This window comes from Lissotriton helveticus, chromosome 11 (assembly GCF_964261635.1).
Source record: "Lissotriton helveticus chromosome 11, aLisHel1.1, whole genome shotgun sequence".
NCBI lineage: Eukaryota > Metazoa > Chordata > Amphibia > Caudata > Salamandridae > Lissotriton > Lissotriton helveticus.
In genome coordinates, this window is record NC_136072.1 from 151752724 (window position 1) to 151765556 (window position 12833).

General features: G+C 41.1%; 1 protein-coding gene across 2 annotated transcripts in view; it reads right to left on the minus strand.

Annotated features, from left to right (window-relative positions):
* Window positions 1-201: 201 nt before the first annotated feature.
* Window positions 202-12833, minus strand: part of SERPINI2 (serpin family I member 2) — a 133145-nt gene continuing 120513 nt past the window's right edge. For both annotated transcript variants that reach the window (XM_078668046.1, XM_078668045.1), the window contains exons 8-9: window positions 8714-8800; window positions 202-304 (exon numbers count right to left, since the gene is read on the minus strand). In XM_078668046.1, the coding sequence (XP_078524172.1) occupies window positions 228-304; window positions 8714-8800 (164 nt within the window). In that variant the 3' untranslated portion in view covers window positions 202-227. The remainder of the gene's footprint in view (window positions 305-8713; window positions 8801-12833) is intronic.

Below are 12833 nucleotides of genomic sequence, written 5' to 3' on the forward strand. Positions count from 1 at the left end.
CATTTAGAATCGTGAATGTCTTTTTTGCACAGGGTGCATTTAAACATGCAAAAAGGGCTGTAAATGGGCCCAAAAATACATAGCCGTGAAAGATAAAACAACATAACCTTGTTACTAAAATATTCAAAACATTTACCAGCATAAACAGCATGATAAATACCTTCATTTAAAATTCAGGTGCTACAAAAGACTAACAAAATGTAAGAATTTAATGCTTCAAACTTTATTTACAAGGAATCCATATCCCTTCCTCGTGCAATTTTAGTGTCAGGATTTGTCAGCTTCCCCATGAACAAAATTGAACCTAGAAGAAAAAAACACGGTTAAGGTTTGTTTGTTGTAAACTGGTCTTAAGCAATAGATTGCGCTATAAATCTGTTGTCTGTCTGCTGTCAAATTTGCCTCCATTCCCCTATTAGCTCTTGCTTGATTTATCCATACCATTTTTTTTATTCAAATAAAGTAGGATTTGACTCCTCCCAGAGGAATAGTGCTCTCTCACCTCATACTTTTGGCTGTTTGATGTATCATTCCACTTCCTATGGAGTTCTTGCTTTCAAAATTACACTGAATCATCACACATTAAAGTATTTGTTGCTTAGATGCACTCTATACAGAAGGCAATTGCTTTTGTTTCGTTTTTTATTGCAGCAGGCTTTTAAAAAATATTTTAGCCAGTCTCAAAATGCAGGCCAGACTTATTTACTTATTGGCTTTGCCGACACTTTTATCTTTTCTTTTAACAGTTATACAATGACTTTGTAAATGTGCTTCAAAGCTCTTCGAGAGGATAGAGTTTCCAGGCTCAAATTACATGACATTTTGTGCACAAAATGAATATGAGGTGTTAAAAATCTATCGGTGAGAAAGAAAAGGAAGACCCCAACTGGGCTTTTGACTTAGTTCACCTCCTATTATACCAAACATTAACATAAAATCAGAATTTAAATAGTGATACCTGAAAGTGAGTGAGGCAAAGAATGAAGGAACACTAAACATATAAAAGAATACATTAAAAAAAATACACATGTGTAATGAGACAAACAATTCTTTTGTTTTAAGTTTGCTTTTTGGTAAAAGGATGTTTGCCACTGTGGAAAATAGCAATGTGCATGGATACAAAAGTGTTACTTATGCTCAAAACTATCTTCCATGACAGGGAATCAGAAACACATTCCAGATCATTTGTTGTTCAAGACACTCGTTATAATTTACTGGCTGGGACAATCAAAAGTCCATTGTTTTGTAGAGTGCCCTTTGCTTTTATGTGATATGGGGAACTGTTCATAAGGCATATGAGGGTTACAAGTAAGTCTGTTCTTAATCTCTAGAAAGTGTTCAATCAGGGCAACTGTCAAGTCAATAGCCCAGGACAGGCCCTCCCAACTTAGCATTCATAACAGCTCCAGCTCCTGCCAGCATATATATGCCAAACCCTTATTTTCTTTAAGCGTCAAGTGCATCCACAAATTGAAAATCCGGATTCACAGAACCTGACTCTCAGACAATTATGGATAACTCACAACTGCAAAAAACACACTAGTTCTCTGGATTTTCTGTAGGTACATTGAAAATGCGGTGAAAGGTCTTTGATAGGAGTCACAAGTGAACTTTGGGGCATATTATCAAGGAACGGCTTTAAAATTATCGCTACAGGAAACTGCCGCTAAATAGGTGATAATGGGCTTGATAATATGCCGTACAGAATTCCAATAGAAGCCCATGTTAACACCAGAACACGGGCTTCTATTGGAATTCTCTACGGCATATTATCAAGCCCATTATCGCTGCTATAGTGGCAGTTTACTGCCGCAAAAGCGGCGGTAATTTTAACGCCATTCTTTGATAATGTCCCCCATTGTGCATTCATAAACATTCCCTATAGCATTTCCCACCCTACAAGTACATATCAAACGACACCACAGAAGCTCAGTTGCACTTTTAGTGTGGGGACGTTTCTCTCCCCTCATATTTTCATGGGCTCAAGAAGAAGGAATATTTTTCACATGGAAAATAATTCAATATGAAGGAAATGACTGAAAAATGTACAACTCAAAATTTTCCTCAAATTCTAAACATGTGGATTCTACAACAAGGGGACCCATGACAACACTTTGAAATCTAGGCATTTGATAGATTTACGAACATACGCAATGAAACCCTATGAATCTGAAAATACACACAAATCTAGCCATGTCTTAAAAGTAAATCTACACGTTGTTAAAAACGGATTGTGGCTTTATACTCCATATTCCAATGTTAGACATTAGGTGACAATGACATAATTCAAAGTTGCAACAGTTAATGAAGGATGATTGTCCAATGTCAACAGAGAATGCATTGTTGATATTGTTTTGTATGAAATTCACAGAAAGAGCTCTTTTGGTACAGGCATTAGTTGGATAACTACTTGGATGTGTGCCAGATGTTTCTGACCATTTAACAATTATCTTGTAAGGTATTCACTAAGATGTCATGCCCAGACTCACATTTAGTGGCACACAATTTAATGAGTAAAAGCTTTTAAAAAGTTACAATAGAAATTATAAACTTGATACCTATACAATGTGTGGACAACAGGAGATTGACTTTGACTGGATGATGTTATGAGAAAAAAACTATTTTTAATTGTGTTTCTGCAATTAAATATACCCTAAAAACTAAACATTTTATTGAAGGCTGGAAATAGTGTTAGACTTTTTTTTAACATCATTATTGTCATTAACACTGTGAACACTCTTCTTTACTATCAGTCCACTAAGGCACAATTGTGGTGTATTTAAGAATGCTGTCACTTCCATCAACTTGATCTCATTCTAACTACTATGGTCAGCAAATCCTGCTTCACCAATAGACTTTTACCACCAAAAGAGATAGATACTGATTCATGGATGATCAATTTCAATACCCTTCTTCAAGGGAAGAGTTTGATGGATGTGTAGAATAGTGAGTTAAGTGAGTCCTCCCCTCGCCCCTGTTGCGTAAGAACTACCCCTTCGTCTTAAGCTTCAGCTGTTTCAAATCTACCAAGGAGAGAGTGAAAACCAAAGGGATGCCAAATTGTGATGGCAAGTGATTCTGATTTGTTCAAGCAAAAAACATCAAACTGATAAATGCAGCTGTGCTTCTATACATTTTTGTGACTGGCGGCATATCAATTTGTGGTGTTCCCAGTGCACTCCAGCCGGGCTCTCGGTCCAGGGTACCACAAAACTCCACAACGTGTCTAGTTTAAGCCATTTTAGCCTGCTCTGAAAGAAGGCTATAAATCTTGGATATTTATCTGGTCTATGCCTGTCAGGTTCATCCACATTGGCTTAGTACTTTTATTAAAACACTTTTTATGGCTTTTCGAAATGTTTGGAAAATCAGCTGAGATCCTTCAGTGTAGCAGTCCTCCAAAACAGGCAGAACCCTCTCTGATATGTAAGAGTCCCAACAGTTCTCTTCAATACCACCAAACCCCTAAACAACAAAACCCGCAGAATTATCATGGAGAAAAACGTTGTAAAACTGGGTAAATCCAGAGCAAGCATGTGAGAAAATTGCAACGTCCTTGTGCCTTTTTTCCCTTTTTTAAGAACTATCTCCAATATGAGTACCACAAACTCATTGCAAGCCAGTGGAGCCTTGTTATGCTTTGCTAAATTATCTATATGCATCAAACTTTCCGATGGCTCTAGCACAATCTTGTGCCTTGTTATTGTCTACTCAGAGGCACGCCTCTTGCCTGGAGCTTTTGCTCTATAACAGAGCCTAATTGTCTCCAACTGCCTGCTTGGGCAATGGGTTACCCAGAGTCTGTTATGGTTTATCCTGGGTCACAGGAGATGTTGTAATAAAATCATCAGAATTTGTAGTGTTTCACTTGACGAACAAATGTATACAGATCATCTAACAGCACATGGTTAGTTTATATGGTTATTCGTTTCTAGAATTATAATGTCTCCCTTTTTGCTATCAGTTTGGACCCACTCACCTGTACAATCCTTGAAAAAGGAGGAGGTTTAGACATCCTTGCTAAGTAATAAAGAATATTTTCTTTTTTGTTGAACTGTTGGACTGAAGATTTTGCACTGGGATATGATTTTCCAGTTCCCAATCTGATTTATGAATATAGAATACTGAGCTACTCTGCTGAAGACTTTACACCAAGACTCGATCTGCTAGTTTCCAATCTAATTTCGAGGCACACTGGTCTACTTAGTCTGTCCTATGCTGTGTCAGCTTTGGTTTGGATCAGATTTTCTGAAATCCTGATAGCCTAGTTGGTATATTAGTGGTTTTGCAGAGTAGTTAGAGGTTTTGGCGCCCCTGAAGCAAATGGTTGTGTGTGGATGTCCCTGTCCGTGAAACTGGATAAAAAGGAGAACAGGACCAGCAAGGACTGCCTGTGGGCACTGTTCTAGAGCTGTATCTATGTTGACGGTGGTAGCCAAACTATGTCCTGAAAAGTTCTAAACGTTCTGTAGGCAGTAAATTCAACAAAGAAAAAAACTTTGTCTGAATTTGTGGACCCACAATAACTTATCCAAGAATGATGGAATTGCTTTGGACTGAAGAAGTGTTTCTTCCTGCTCACTCAAAATATGTCTGCATAGACTTTCCACTGTGAGTTCCAGTTAGAACAATAGGGTTCAAATAGTTCTGTTTAGCTTCATCCTACTTGATGTTTCTCCTGAGGCTGCCCAATTTGCAAATATAACAATAATTGCCCACAGAAAAGGGTCCAAAGTGATCAAGCATCCCCTCAGTGGATCCTGAAGGGTAGTTTCTTTCACCACAAGCTTTTAACTTCAGTTTTTTACCTTCAAAACATGCTACTCGTAGGAAATCCCCTGACAACTCATCGCAACAGACAGAATTTTAACCGATAACAGGAACCAAGTTGAGAAAACATAGAATACCTATGGGGTACAGTTCATGTGCCTCTCAGGGGGCACCCAATTAGGCTTTTGTCAGCGCTCTTACACGGCATATATTTGAGACACTGATAGGGGCCGATTAGGACGCAGCTCAAAGACTTCAACCGACTGTCGGAGTCTTCAGAGCCACATCATAATGGGCTCCTTGGTTTACTTTCCGACTTCCTAATTAAGTCATATAGGAATAGGCAGTCAGAAAGAAAACCGGTCAGTCAGTCCGGCTGGCTTGCTGTTGGCCAGTCGGAATCCAGCTAGTAATCTCAAGGGCAAGCCTATCTGCCCTTGAGATTTCAATGCGCGGTTTCTGACATGGTTTCCATGCCAGTCTGCATGCTTAGGGGCCCCCAGCAGGGCCCCTTTACTGCACTGCCTCCTGTTGGAGGCTGAGGGGGCACCTGTGGTGCCCCCCTGTTGATCAGGAGCAGGCACCTTGAGGTGCCTGCCACGGGGTGCAGGGATGAACTATAATAAATATATTTTATAATATATCATAAATTTAGTCATAAGATGACTTAGTATCTCATTCCGAGCTCTCTTTAACACCCTATAAGGCTAGTAAATGGGCTCAATGGAGAATAAAAAGAGTTGCAGGCTAAACGCAAACCTCAGCCTCATACTTCAGCTGCTCAAAGCAGAGGAAATGTTTAGGGGAAATATTAGGTACACATGCATGAGTTTTTTAACGGAGTTTTACATAGCGCGAACTTGACCCGGTATCGGGTATCAGAGCGTTTTACATAGCCCCAGTTGCGTTACATGAGGACACATTCATTTTTGTTAGGCATGGGTAGATTAAGTGATTTGCCCTGAATCACATGATGTTCATCGTCATTGCCGATACTCGAACCCGGTTCCACCGATTTGAGGTCGACCGCCCTAGCCGTTAGGCCAACTCCTCTCCCCAAGTTGGTACATAAACATCAATTCCCTCAAGTTAATTCTCAAATACATGTACTTGGAAGGATTTGTGCCAGGAAGTACCTATGCAAATGGCATCCTTAGCCCTGGAGGAGGGTAGGACCAGGCAATTTTCTGTCTCACTCCTAATTGAGCCTTTCCTGCATCACAAAATTGAAGTAATTTTAAATGTCAGCAATAATTCTTATGTCCAACTAGTATAAACTCAAAATTGAATTGCATTTTGGACAGAGTAGAGACCGTGGCAGTGGTAACAGATTCCACATCGATGTGATTGTGGACTTGGTTCTTGGGTCCAATAAAAAAGTATCTTGTGTAGACTCCATTTTCTTTGTTTAGAGGTGATTTAGAGCCTGATTTAGAGTTGGGTAATTGAATTGACAAAGAAAGAAAAAGAGATGTCACTCTGGAATTGTGCTCCTCAGTTGCATCTTCTGTTCTGGTGTTAGGTAGAGCCAGGCCAGCTGAAAGTAAATGCGAAGGATCCCTTAGCCCCACTAGTAGAATCCCTGTTTTCTGGTCATTGAGGCTGAGGCAGTTGAGCTTCCTCAAGGGCTGAACATCTGTCAGCCAGTTGACCACACTGTGAGGTTCCCTAGAATTTGGTATTAGTTCAACCAAACACCAGGATTCATTTAGATATATGTGGTAGCAAATGTGTTGATCTTCAAAGCTCTGAGCTGTACATTTTTAATACTGCGTAATGTGAAAACGAAGAGCAGATTGTTTTACACTATTAGTTACACCTACAAAATTTAGACTGTTGCAGATTTGCATGTTTCAGGCTTTTTCACATTTTAATGTTGGAGTAAAATGTGTTTGCAGCATTCCTTAGTTTGAAAACAGAAAGATATGTGTCAAATCAATAACTAGAAAGAGAGACAGGGATTATTAGAGTATTCAGTACATTTTATGAGTATTTACATAGCAGAAGATGTCATCAAAGTGAAGTAGGATTCATGCAATTGCAAGCAGTATTTTGTAGTAAATTATGTTTAGGAGTTGCAAACTTCACAGAAAATTGATTTTCATTTAGTTAAAAGTTGCTTTTCATTATTCAAATTCTGTGTGTTTTAAATTAATTAAATTAATCTAGTGTGCTTATTCGAAAATTACATTTATTCTTTTCTTGCCTAGGACCTCTTCGGCTACCCTAATAAAATCATAGAGTACAGACTATATCTTATGCAGACGATACTCAGCCCTGGCTGAAACCCAAATTTTATTTTGAAAGTAAATGAAAATAGGAAAATGGATTCCATTTGATGAAAACTTGCCCGCCACTTTGAAAAGCTACTATACACTTTATTGAATGTCAACATGCTCTGTTTAAGTATTCTTTAGGAAAGTATTGCATTACCAAAAGGCTCTATGTACTTTTAGGAATGATTGTCTTATTTGTGGGGTCTGGCTGTGCTTGAAACAGAAAAATTGCCCTGTTGAGGGTGAAAACCTATTATGAACTTTTTTTTACCTGACCCGGATGGTTATGACCGTGTTCTCTTTCATGAATCTTACGTGAGTTAAGCTGCTCTCTGATAGCCTTATGTTTTTTATGTATTTTATGTATTATCATTTCTGTGACTTTTATGGTTTACCAAAAAACTGAATAAAGTTTTTATGATGATGATACGCAGTTGCTTCTAACTCTTGACAGAAATTCACCTAATGCACTGCATAACTTTCAGGCCTGCCTGATGTCTGTATTTCAGTGGATGCGCAACAGCGGCTTACAATGCAATACTAATAATACAGAAATTCAGCTCTTTGGGGTCCCACAACTAGCTGGACAATGACCATTGGCCTCAGGACGTCCCCCCGCCTCTTCCCCCTACTACGGTAACGTGCATTTTTGGGGTAACATTTTATAACATGGCCTCCTTTGCCCCTAAAGTGGCTGGGGTAGTAGGTACCTGTTTTGGTCTGCGAAAAACGTTACAGATTTTTCTCTTCCTCCTCCCACTTCTGCAGCAGAAAACGGTTATCATTACATCAAGGCTGGACTATGCCATCTCTCTGTAGTGGGGCCTACCTGCCTGCCTCCTGAACTCCTGAACAGACTACAGCTGGTGCAGAATGCTGCCGCCAGGCTTTTATTACACCTTCCCAGGTCAGCCATATTTTCATCCAGGTTTAAAGGAATTTCATTGGTTACCTATAAAAGGAGGTGCAAGATTTAAAGGTTTCGTTCTGGCACTCACACCTTTTTATCACAAAGGCCCTCAGTATCTCTCTAAAGATGTACACCTTACCAACCAGCGTGGTCTCCTCGATCATGTAATGCATAGCTGGTTTTAATTTCACACTTTAGATGGAAAAAGTGGGGCTGTAGCCCCTTCTCTTATTTGGCTGCCACATTGGAGTGGAAATGCCCTTCCAGTTCAGCTTGCATACCTCTAGGGACATTGTTACATTTGAGAGACTTCTTAAGACCTGGCATTTCAGCTCGGCTTTTTAATACCACTGTTATTAGGGATCGGACTTGCTACTTAGCGCCGGGAAACTCCTTGAGTAGTTGACATGCTCTATAAATCCTGAAATAATTATAATAAAGAGAGTTCCTGTTCTATGTGTCTGCTCAGAGGTACTTTTATTGTTCTATCAAAATAATACGCAATCGCTATTGTTTTTAATGTAAAACTTTCATGTCTAGCATACAGCCACCACATTTAGGCAGTGCTGTGTTTTCTTTTATGCTTCTATTCATGGTTATGGCCTGTGCTTGAAATAACACAAAATTAACTAACACAGCGCTTTGCAACGGCTATACCAATTGGCTTTACCAATGCTTGTTTCTACTTATAAAATGTTTGAAATTACACCACTTTAAAAAAAGAAGTGGTTTACACATTTACTTTCATTGGACATACCAAGCAGGTTATCTTTAATAATAAACATAAAGGGACGATTGGCCAGAAACTGGTACCGCGCCATGCTCATTGCTGAAATGTCCATGCCTGTAAAGAAAAAAGTAAAGCAAGTTCAGTAGAAATTGTCAACAAAGCAACTTAGGAGGTTTACAGTAACTCAGTTGTGAAATGTACTTTAAAGCCATTTTGATTTAAATCCTTAATATTAATTTACTCATATTACAGTAGAAATTCTGATTTGCCCATTGTCTCAATTACTGGTCATTTCACTTCAATTATTACATGAACCCTGCCTGCTAAGGTCCCCTTTATGCTTAAAACGCTTTGCATACCAAAGTTCAAACATTTGGGGCAGTTCAGGTGTTTTAATGAGACCTACAACATCTTTGTTCAACTACATTTTATATTGCAAACTGACAAGACAACTCGCTACAAGTTCTTCAGCACAATGAAATCAAATATTTTTTCACTGGAAGTGAGGACTGTCAATTTTAGGTGCTTTACCCTTGCTCCAGAAAATGCTCTCTTTTGAAATCAGCCAGCTCTCTTTGTTGTAGCTTCTATCCTGCATTACTTACATCAAAGCTTCCTGGTACTAAGCTCCAGTGCCTTATGACTAGGGGTGGTCAGAACTAGTGAAGGTGTACTCCACAGAATTCCATGGAGATGAATAAAAACTCTGTGCGATTCCGCGGAGTTCCGCCCACCTGTGCAGTGCCTGGTATGCCATAGCGTAAGTAAATTCTTCATTTATGTATTTTCTGTGGAGCTGTAGTTGGTTACGTAATCTGATCAGCTGGCAGACTTAGTGGTGCAGGTGGGTTCTCCCTTGTATTGGAGCCCCTCGGGAACACAGAGCCAGTGGCGGCTCACTGCTTTTTTGCACTGACACAAAGGGAAAAAAAAATGATAATAACTCGCGTTATTCTCATTTTATTTTCTCTGCTTGGTTTGTGTTAGGGGGCGGGGCAGGGGAGGAGTTGTAGCACCCTCCTAAAGTGTGCAGGGACTGCTTGGCCGGTCCTCTAGGGCCGCCAAAAACAGTTGTGCGCACTTGCATGTTCTCCATGCAGGCTGCATTACAGCCAGGGCCGGACTGGGAACCGAAATCGGCCCGGGCAAAGTGCTCGGCCAACCCCACTCGGCCCCCTTGGGGGGTTGGGGGTGCAGCCGAGCTATTTGCCAGGGCCGTTTTTCTGCCGATTTTGTTACAGGGACGATTTTGCAGCTATGCTGCAAAAACGGCCCTGTAACAAAAAAAGGCCCCCAGGGGCCCAAAACCGGCCCCCACGCATGCGGCGCACCGGGGGATTGCCCGGTGCCCGCACGGCCAGTCTGGCACTGATTACAGCCTACATGGAGATCATGCCCAGGCCCCAAGTCAGCGTCTGAGCGCCGAAACACGGCATTCAGACCAATCACAATGGTGCTAAGGCAGTGTTGTGATTGGCTGACTGGACGCCTAGGTGTACTTCCGTTAGGGCTGAGCGAGGGCGGACTAAGGAGGCGAGGAAGCGGTGAGAAGGTAAGTTGTAATTTTTTTTAAATTGCTGCTTCCCCCTGCGTCCTCCCACCTCCCGCCTCTGTCCCTTACCTCCCGCATCCTTCCCTATCTCACCCGCCCCCTACCTCCGAGTTCCGGCCACCACGTACAGAGCTAATTAAATGTATTCCCCTATCACATCTTTCCTCAGGATCTGCATAGTAGTCAGTGACAAAGGCATGAAACAAAAGCAGATGTTGCCTTCTCTGCTGCGTGAGTCTTGCAACAACCTGCTTGATGTCAGTGACCGTAAGACACAGGGCTGTGTGTGTTCCTTTATTGGCGTCTTACATTTTATTAAACTGACTGGCTAGCTCAGATATATGCTAGCTTAATGGGTGGTGAAAGGCCTGAAGTGATTGCCAGGACTGAGCGGAGAGCAGGATACAAGCAAAACAAGCAGAATGAGGGCGGCCACCATAGAACTCCATTAACCGCCACAAATACAAGCCAACAACTGGCTTGTATGACTTCAAAATACACATAATGAACAGTTGAAGAACAAACTACAGGTAGGCCTGATACAGGTTTTGTTTATGGATACAGACAGGGTCATTCTGGCCTGTTACAATTATAATGGCATTTAAATCATCAATGCCATTAGATGTTGGTGCGAGATTGGTGGCGACATTACCTTTCCAAGACTGGTTTTCATATGACAAGCCTCTATCTAGATTGCCATAGTATGCAATAGAAACATGGATATGGAATGGGATCTGAGTAATTACCAGTGGCTGAGATTAATTCAAGCACCCCGCCCATCACGTTTTGTTACCTTCCTCTGTGGCATGCCTTAAGTGTGACGAGTATGCCTAGACATGGCTCCTGTGCCAATTGTGCCACTGGACTCAAGCTGCACCCTACTATGGAAGCCCAAATAGGCTGCAACCAATCTGGGGCTCTTTGTGTCCCTTTCAGGCAGAACTTGGCTTGGCAGTTTAGGCTGCTGTAGCCTATTGGAGCAGGACCAAGGTTGATTTCCATATGGCCATCTCTGTCAACAGTGGGCAAAATTTTCACTGGAAAGCTGCCCAAGTAATTACCAATGGTGGAGACTACTACAAGCATTCCAACCATAAAATAAAAAATAAATCCAGTATTTGTACAGCACACAAATCACCCCCGAAGCGGTATCTCGGCGCTGGGGGCCGTTGGGAAGATTAAGCAAGCTATTGCCAAGAGTCGCATGGTGCGGGGCAGACCCCTGCCACCTGAGCCGGGGATCGAACCATGATGCCCAGCGTCCAGCGTCAGTCGCCCTGGCCGCTGCGCCACACCTCTTCCCACCATCTCCTTATTTCCTCTGTGTAAAGCGGATCGTGGCAGAAACCAGCAAAATGTTGATCAGGTACATCCACCACAGATGAAAACGGAAGCAGAAGGTAGCCAATAACCACCCTAGAAAAAATATTTTTGTGCTTTTTGTGGGTGATTTGTGTAGCAAATGTTTCGCCCATTTCTTATGCTAATGTTGGAGATAAGCCGCCACATGATTTATCTTACTGGTAAGTGCAGTCTAAACTCAATCATTCAGGAATGTGGCGAGTGAAATGTATCTTGAGGAAAGACGAAACCCTGAATGTGCAGGGGTTCTAGTCAGCCTGCTCTATAGTACAATGCTGATCATTTCACATTCCTTAGCGCTGCCATGGCCCCGCAGTAGACATCCAACACACTCCTGCCATACTTCCAGAAGGTCGATCAGCCAGTTTTTTTAGCTGCCTTACCAATGATCACGGTGGCTTCAGCCCGGTGGCCATGTGAGAGAGGAGGGGCACATTTCAACTTGTGGAGAGACATAAAGTTTTATCCCTTTCGAATCAGTACAAAGCCAACAGCAGAGATCTGGAACATGGACTGAGCACCACCCCTTCCACCTGGGGTGCCACAATCTCTATATAAGAGAACATTACTGTTCCACCCTTTTAAGTTTGCCATTCTGAAAAACTATACACATAAACTTTAAATGGACAAACATGACGATATAAAAAAGAAAGAATCGTTGGACAAAAAACACAAATAATCCCATACTTCAAATTTCATACTGGAGATGAAACTAAAACAGTTACTAAAGGAATAATTTTTTAACAAGATACACTACCTTGTAACTACATCCCCAGGTGCATCAGTTAGGGGAAACTGCAGAGCTGGGATTAATGCAGAAAAGTAAGTGTGTGTGTGTATGTGTGTGTGTGTGTGCTCACATGCGCACAGACGCGCACACTGTAAACAGAAGCAGACTCAAAGAAAATCATATATGTATGTTTTGTGAAAAAGGAGGGGTACAACATTTGATACGTTTAGTTTTTTGGTCACAAGCTATGACCATAGCATTGGAATTACATTCTCCCAATTTGTGTAATCTACAAAATACTGTGTAACTTACAAAAGATATTTTAAAGTATTTTACATTCTACAACATGTGTAAATATCTTTTAAAGGTACTTTAAATTACTTAAAAATTATTTTATAATTGTAAATCTCACTGAGAGAGCAGGTATGAAATCCACAACATTAATACAAATCCAGCACAATAGTGTGCAAACATCCCAGGTAAGTGCGGTCTAGCTGATGACA